This window comes from Sphaerodactylus townsendi, linkage group LG01, assembly GCF_021028975.2.
Source record: "Sphaerodactylus townsendi isolate TG3544 linkage group LG01, MPM_Stown_v2.3, whole genome shotgun sequence".
NCBI lineage: Eukaryota > Metazoa > Chordata > Lepidosauria > Squamata > Sphaerodactylidae > Sphaerodactylus > Sphaerodactylus townsendi.
The window spans coordinates 104,483,679-104,491,822 of NC_059425.1; the positions used below are offsets into that span (position 1 = coordinate 104,483,679).

Consider the following 8,144-nt stretch of genomic DNA (forward strand, 5'->3'; position numbering starts at 1 on the left):
ACAAAAAGTCATCCTCAGAGTGATTGGTTGTGTTGTTCTCTCAGTGAAAGCCAAGGGCTTACCTTCCCCCTTTCCAGTCCTTGTGAGCAAGACAAGGAGGGAGGATGAGAAACAGTAGAGTAAGAATCAGAATAGGAAGAGAAAAGAAAGAGAACATAGGTTTAAGATTAAGCAATACTGAAAATAAGACAGACAGCACAGGTTGAAGATGTCTGCTGTCCCTCTGGGCAGGAAAAGAACTAAGAGAGAGGGGATGGATCCTGAAGGATACAGCAAGAAGACGAATCTTGTCCCTGCCTCCCTGGAAAAGTGAATGATGTCCCATAAGATGTCCTTCTGCTCAACTGGGAAATATACGTGTATGAATGAAATGTGCTTCCAGTTTCAATCCAGGAAAGTCTATGGACTAAAGTTTGAAAAACTATCTTCTTACTTTTATATTGGAATTTCAGTGTTTCTGAACAGGTACCATTTCCTATGTCACAGCTTCAAAAGGCCAGCAGATTCGAGTATTTATCACACTGTTGATCATCAGGACATTCTCAGCTTCATTCAGTGTTTTTAAAAATAAAGGTTTCATTAGGTTTATAAACCTAATCATTCAGTTTTGTTTCATTTGGCTATATTCCAATATTGTCAAAGTCATGAATACTTGGCAAACACATGTTCACAGAAAAGGCCTGTGTTACAAAAACAAATATAACTCAATTCACACTTAAGGGACAAGATTAAACATTTCAACTAGTATGCCCTTCATCAGGGATTATTGCTTACATATTGACTTGTTGAAACCAACACTTACACAACAGGTGTTGTCCAACATTTCTATTTTAATGAATTTGCTAATATTTACTCATTTCATTTTATTAGGTATTATCCACAGATCCTTTGTGCCAGCCATTTGTCGCTTCCCAAACGTATTCTCCAGCAAAACCTCCAAATGGGAAGCAACTTGGAATGAGTGGTGTTAACAGCTGAAAATTTAAAAGAATGTAACAAACTGCTCCTTCTTCTAACTCAGTGTTATTTTACCCGTGTTCCAATATTGTCTACATGTGGAAGTCTGTTCAGCTGAAAGCCAAACATTTTACACGAAATAGTGAACTTGAGAAAGGAAAAATTCAACAATCTGAGATTTCACCATAATATCATCAATTTTAAATAATCTATGGCCATTTCCGCACGGCCAATTAACGACGGCCTGGGGGCGGTAAAAACGCCGCCCCCAGGCCGCCGTTCGCACAGGCGCCGACCTGGATGCGCTTCCACTCCCTCTGTGAAGGAGGCCTCAGGTCGCCGTGCTAAACAACAACCCTTTAAAGGGTTGTTGTTGAGAAGAAGCGTCTTCCGGGCCAGGCTGGATTCTGCGCAAACCTCGGGCGCCCACTGGGAAGGCTGGCTTGTCTCCCCGTCTCCGCCCCACTCACGGTTGTCCCTGCGTCATCCGCCAGTGCTGGGCGTCGCAGTTCCCCGCCCACACTGGTCCCTCCGACCTCCCAGGGGTGGGAGGGCAAAGCGTATGGGCGAACTGCTACCTGGCAGGCTTAACTTGACTAACGAACACCGCTGAGTGGGGCGAAAGCGGCGGCTCCATGAGCGAGCCGCCTGCCATCTGCCGTCGCTCATTCCGCTTCGCAAAGCTCGTTCATACGCGAGCGGGCTTAGCGCCTTCAATGCCGCCCGCACTCTTGGCGAAAGCGTGAAAGGGGCGCATAGAGAGCACAGTGCGGAAACGGCCTATTTCTCCAGACCAAAGTTCCTCTAGAGCAGGGGTCTGCAACCTGCGGCTCTCCAGATGTTCATGGACTACCATTCCCATCAGCCCCTGCCAGCATGGCCATTTGGTCATGCTGGCAGGGGCTGTTGGGAATGGTAGTCCATGAACATCTGGAGAGCCGCAGGCTGCAGACCCCTGCTCTAGAAAGTATGCTGTTCTCTGTATCTCAAAGATATGTGCGAATACTCTGGAACAGATATGCAGTGCATATGCACAATTCACTACTCCTGGAAGGCAAAAGCAGACCATTTCTTGCAACCTCTGATGCATATACATGGCCTTTTCTGGATCATGGTTTCAATTTTTTCTGCCTAGAAGTTAGGCACTGAAAATTATTTGCCTTCTGTTTCTACATGCATACTAAAGAATGTGGGCGAAAAACTGCACAGCTCATATATGGCCTGAACTGTTCACTGTAAGAACCTTAGATTAGAATTGGGAGTCTTACTTTTTTGCTTAAAATATTTATATCTGCTTACTAATCCAAAAGGTTCTTACAGTAACAATAGTATTCTTAAAGATTAACTCCTTGCATCATCGTTCTAGTGCTAGATGTAAGTCTGTCAACTGCTGAACAGTGTCCAAATTAATTCCTTATTGTTGAGGGAGAGGGTAGCATTGTGAACTGAACCCAATGGTTGATTCTGAGAATTAAGAAATACAGTAGAACATATTGTTCTCTTTAAAAAGACGTTGTTTTGTAAAGCAACTATATGCAAAAGACCACACTTGTTTGTGGTATTACAGACTGTAACTCTGAACATGCAATTTGTACAGATGGTACAATTGAATTATATTTCAAAATACAACAGTTCTGCTTCCATATAGCTTTTCTTTTTCTTATAATGAACAGAGAATACATTTAGGAGAAAGATTTTCTGACAAGTATAGACAGGCACTGGATTTATTCCTGGAGTGACAATGCTTGTGCCCTGCAAAAGTTCTGATGACCTGCTTCCTAATACTTACCCATGTTGAGTACACAGGCACATGCCAATAAAACTATGTGATTTTCTATGTTATAATGTATCTATTAGCCCCTTTATCTTGTTATCTGTGCTTCAATCTGAAACAGAATAAACAGGCTGTAACAATATTATTTTAAACATAGCTCTAATTTTTTTTTGCTCTCCCCCCTCCCAATTATTCAATTTTAGCTGTGTGTGGAAGTATCTACCCCCCTTTTTTATCTCAGTCTTCATATCTATTAACATGGAACAGCCCAACTTGTGAAATTAGAGCATAGGAACAAGGAAGAAGAGGAGAGAGTTGATATCAGAAGCTATGAGGCAACACTGAGTAATAGAATAAAGGATGACTGGGCTTTATTCATATGCAAAAGGAAAAAGATTAATAATATGAGGTAACACCTAACTTGGACAGCCCAAACTAGCCTGATCTTGTCAGATCTCGGAAACTAAGCAAGGTTGATCCAGGCAAGTATTTAGATGGGAGACCTCCAAGGAATACCAGGAGTGTGTCAAGAAGCCAGACAATGGCAAACCACCTCTGAATATGTCTTGTCTTGAGAACCCCAGTAGGAGCTCCATAAGAAAGATGTGACTTGGCAGGGAAAATGTGGCAATGTTCACAGTATTAGAATTACAGGCTCTATGTAGAAAAAAACCCTGGTGGACCAGAAAAAATAGCCTACAGATGGTTCTTATCACATGGTGCGAAGAATTCTCAACAGAAGGGAATTTAACATGCTACTCTTATATGTCTTATAATTGACAAAGAGCAGAATATTAATTTTAAACTGATACCAAAGCAGGAAAAGTGGGACTGTACAGAGTACATAGGCTGTTCAAGTGATAAAGTGGGATACAGAATAGAATCACAGAACTAGAGCAAACAAATAGAGCAACGGGACGCTGTCAATGGATATAGAAGATGACGTTTTGATTTTTAATTGACATGCACACCTTTCCAGATTTCTGTCTTAAGATCACTAATACATTTTGCTCACAAATATGTATTGGAAATACAAAACAAATCTATACTTTGCATTTATTCAGGATTCTGAGCGTACTGAGAGCGCTGCATGCATGCCCCCAACAGTCCTCAGAACAGGTTTATCTGCCACATGAAGTCCAAGGATGTGTGCATGAGAGGGCACTGACTTGCCTAAAACCGTATGAGTTTATAACTACCGGTATGACTACACCCAGAACCCAGAATTGCTGCGCTGACAAACCCAATTGCATTACGACAAATCTCCCATCCATCATTTTTCTTACCCTTACTATAAGAAGCACAAGGCAGCTTGTCTGTTATTTTATTTTCACAACAATCCTGTGAGGTTGGTTAAGTGGTGTTTGCAGTAATAACTTTGGTTTGTGGCATCCATACTGTAGGTGTGTATCACGCTTACGTAAGCGAACAATCCTTTGCATCCCGACTTGCCTATCCTTTCCTTTCCAGACCGAGCCGCCGGAACCCTCTTCGCCCGCCCTCTGCAAGGAGCAGGGCGGGACGGCTTCACTGGTCTTCGGCGGCCGGCCAGGCCGAATGTTTCAACGCCAGAGACCTCTTTCTTCGCCTCAGCCCTGCTCCTTGCAGGGCGGGCGCTTCACTCGCCCGGCGGCCGGCCAGGCCGAGCCGCCGGTACCCTCTTCCTTTCCAATACATATTCCTTTCCAATACATATTTCCAATACATTTCCAATACATATTTCCAATACATATTCCTTTCCAATACATATTCCTTTCCAATACATATTTGTGAGCAAAATGTATTAGTGATCTTAAGACCCTCTTCGCCCGCCCTGCTCTGCATGGCGTTGACTTGTTCGGCCGGTTAGGCCGAAAGCCGGGATTTTTTTTCTCGCCTCGCCCTGTAAGTGAGCAGGGCGGGCGCCACTGGCGGCCGCCAGGTCGAAGCCGCCAGAATTCGCCCGGCCCCGTAAGGAGTATGGGCGCTACCGCTCGGGCGTCGGCCAGGCCGGTGTCATTGGGATTCCGTAAGGAGTAGGGTTGGCGCGGCCGGGCCAGGCCGAAAGCCACAATTTTGCCCGGCCTCTGCTCCTTGCAGGGCGGGCGCTTCACCGGCCTCGGGCGGCCGGGCCACAGGTCGGTGCCGGTACCCTCTTCCTTCCAATACATTCCTTTCCAATACATACTTCCACATATTTCCAATACATATTCCTTCCAATACATATTCCTTCCAATACATATTTCTAGAGCAAATGTATTAGTGATCTTGCGACCCTCTTTCTCGCCTCTGCTCCAGGGCTGGCGCTTCACTTCGTTCACGTGGGTCGTGGTTAGGTCGAGTCAGCCGGGATTCTTCGCCCGCCTGTAAGGGAGCAGGGCGGGCTTGACCGCCATGGTTTGCCAGGCCGAGCCGCCAGAATTCTCACCGCCTGCTCCTGCAGGGCGGACGCTTTCACTCTGTCTCGGCGGTTGCCAGGCCGAAGCTGCCAGAACGCCTCGGGCCCTGTAAGTGAGTAGGGCTGGCGCCATTCGCCCAGCGGCCGGCCAGGGTCGGTGCCGGTACCCTCCTTCCAATATTCCTTTCCAATACATATTTCCAATACATTTCCAATACATATTTCCAATACATATTCCTTTCCAATACATATTCCTTTCCAATACATATTTGTGAGCAAAACGTATTAGTGATCTTAAGACCCTCTTCGCCCGCCCTGCTCCTTGCAGGGCGGGCGTTTCACTTGCCCGCCGGCCGGCTAGAGCTGAGCCGCCGGGACCCTCTTCGCCCGCCCTGCAAAGGAGCAGGGGCGGGCGCTTCCTCTGCCCGGCGGCCGGCCAGGCCGAACCGCCAGAACCCTCTTCGCCCGCCCTGCTCCTTGCAGGGCGGGCGTTCACTTTCGCCCGGCGAAGCCGGCCAGATAAGGCTTCACCAGAACCAACTTTCCGCCATAAGGAAACAGGGCGGGCGGGCGCTCCCCTTCGCCGGCGGCCAGCCGAATAGAGCCGCCAGGACCCTCTTCGCCCGCCCTGCAAGGAGCAGGGCGGGCGCTTCACTCGCCCGGCGGCCGGCCAGGCCGAGCCGCCGGGACCCTCTTTGCCCGCCCTGCTCCTTGCAGGGCGGGCGCTTCACTCGCCCGGCGGCCGGCCAGGCCGAGCCGCCGGTACCCTCTTCCTTTCCAATACATATTCCTTTCCAATACATATTTCCAATACATATTTCCAATACATATTCCTTTCCAATACATATTCCTTTCCAATACATATTTGTGAGCAAAATGTATTAGTGATCTTAAGACCCTCTTCGCCCGCCCTGCTCCTTGCAGGGCGGGCGTTTCACTTGCCCGCCGGCCGGCTAGGCCGAGCCGCCGGGACCCTCTTCGCCCGCCCTGCAAGGAGCAGGGCGGGCGCTTCACTCGCCCGGCGGCCGGCCAGGCCGAGCCGCCAGAACCCTCTTCGCCCGCCCTGCTCCTTGCAGGGCGGACGCTTCACTTGCCCGGCGGCCGGCCAGGCCGAGCTGCCAGAACCCTTTTCGCCCGCCCTGCAAGGAGCAGGGCGGGCGCTTCACTCGCCCAGCGGCCGGCCAGGCCGAGCTGCCGGGACCCTCTTCGCCCGCCCTGCTCCTTGCAGGGCGGGCGCTTCGCTCGCCTGGCAGCCGGCCAGGCTGAGCCGCCGGGCCCATCTACGCCTGCCCTGCACATACAGGAGGGATTTTGAGCATGCGCACAGGCGAGGGTCGAGAAAGGAGGTGACTCAATGAGATGGAAGAGGGCCCCGCCCAGGGGAAGGATGTAGTTCGATATGGGCATGGCCCTCCCGTTAACGCCTCTCACTTACAATAATAAGACACCACAGGCTCCCGCTTCTCCAGCTCCTGCGCGGTTCTCAGAACATGCTGAACAGCCTTGAACTGCGGGGGTAGTGGAGGAAGATCCGAGGCCGACATGACGCTACAGATTCAACTCAAGGCGGCGGAAGACTAACAACCACCCAACTACTATTCCGGCCCCAGCCTTGTAACCGGGAGAGTTCCGCTTCCGGCGTAGTGTCAGGCGCTGGCCTTCCTGCGTAGTTCAGCTTTCGCGAGCATGCGGGTTGAAATGTGACAGCTTCAGGCGGAGGACGTTGTCACAGCGCCGCCTTGTGAGCGGATGATGGAACAGCGACGGGTTGTCACAGGGTTGGGCTGACCAGGCGTGGTTTTCTACAGAAATTTCAGATTCTCCGATGCATGCAATAGTTGCAGCGGATTTTGCAAGCGCAAAGAATCCCACGTACGAATTCGCTCCAACGGGCAGTCCCATGTATATGATTTATATTGACAGCCCTTTTCTGTAGTTTCCTGTAGGTGGGGCTGCATTTCAAGACTGGCCCAAATGTTCAATTAGCTCAGAATAGTGAAGCTGTCTCTTAGTTTACAATTTAAAAACTTCTGCTGTGTTGTCTCCCAGGGCTAAAGCATTAAACTGTTTAATCAGGGTGGCTGAATGACTGCCTTCTGCTTTGAAACTATTCATAGTCTGTCTCTGAAGCATCAGGATTTTCTGCAGGATAGAAATCCGTGATTTGGTTATGCAGAATAAAGCCTTGTGTGTAATAAAGTCAATTTTCCATCTATAAATTTCCCATCAAGAAAATGCTCCTTGTTTCTTCACAGTTAGCTTTTAAAACTTGATTTATTTTGTCCTGCCACTGCTATGTTCAACTTACCCACAATTTTGTACATTCTCAGTGGCTCACTTAAACTTACTACATAAGCAATCTGTTACATGTGCAATGTTAGCACTGACTAGATAGTCATGCATACATAGTGGATGCGGGCCTGAGTTCAGCAAAATGTCAGACACATGCAGCAGTGCAGGGATAAGTTCTTCTGTCCAGTCAGTGTATCCCATTTAAGGTGTGCTTTTGCAGATGAAATACTGTTAGCTTTATTTTGCTGGAAGTGTGTTTTTGGCCCATGCGGAATCCTCCAACGTCTTCAATCCCTGCTGAGCTTCCTACCCTCCCCTAATTCCCCTTTCCTAGGCCCCAACCAGTGGTGGGACTCAGCAGGTTCGCACCACTTTGGCAGAACCGGTTGTTAAAATGGTGCTTGTAATCAACCAGTTGTTAAATTATTTGAATCCCACCACCGGAACCGGTTGTTAAATTATTTGAATCCCACCGCTGGTCCCAACCCCTTATCTCCTGGAAGTTCTCAAACTGGAATTGATAATCCTAGTGTAATATGATCAGACTGACTTGACCCCTGTCAATAGGCCAATGACAGTAAATCAACAAGGATTAGAACTAATGGGTGGAAATTTGGCTAAATATTTAAGCTGTTCAACTGTGGAACAGACTACCTCCAAAGGTCTCTTATCATGACTTCTTCTGTCTTGCCCTGGCAAGGTCCTCTCTGGGAACTTTCCTGCCAAAACTTTAACCATCACTGT

At 48.4% G+C, this 8,144-nt stretch overlaps 1 protein-coding gene across 2 annotated transcripts in view; it reads right to left on the reverse strand.

Annotated features, from left to right (window-relative positions):
• The window catches only part of VTA1 (vesicle trafficking 1), a 41,201-nt gene extending 34,447 nt beyond the window's left edge, over positions 1 to 6,754 (reverse strand). The window contains exons 1-2 of one of the 2 annotated variants that reach the window (XM_048489575.1): positions 6,544 to 6,677; positions 2,747 to 2,843 (exon numbers count right to left, since the gene is read on the reverse strand). In XM_048489575.1, the coding sequence (XP_048345532.1) occupies positions 2,747 to 2,750 (4 nt within the window). In that variant the 5' untranslated portion in view covers positions 2,751 to 2,843; positions 6,544 to 6,677. Of the gene's footprint in view, positions 1 to 2,746; positions 2,844 to 6,543 lie in introns of both variants that reach the window. The other variant, XM_048489569.1, reaches the window with a different exon arrangement.
• Between the last annotated feature and the right edge of the window lie 1,390 nt (positions 6,755 to 8,144).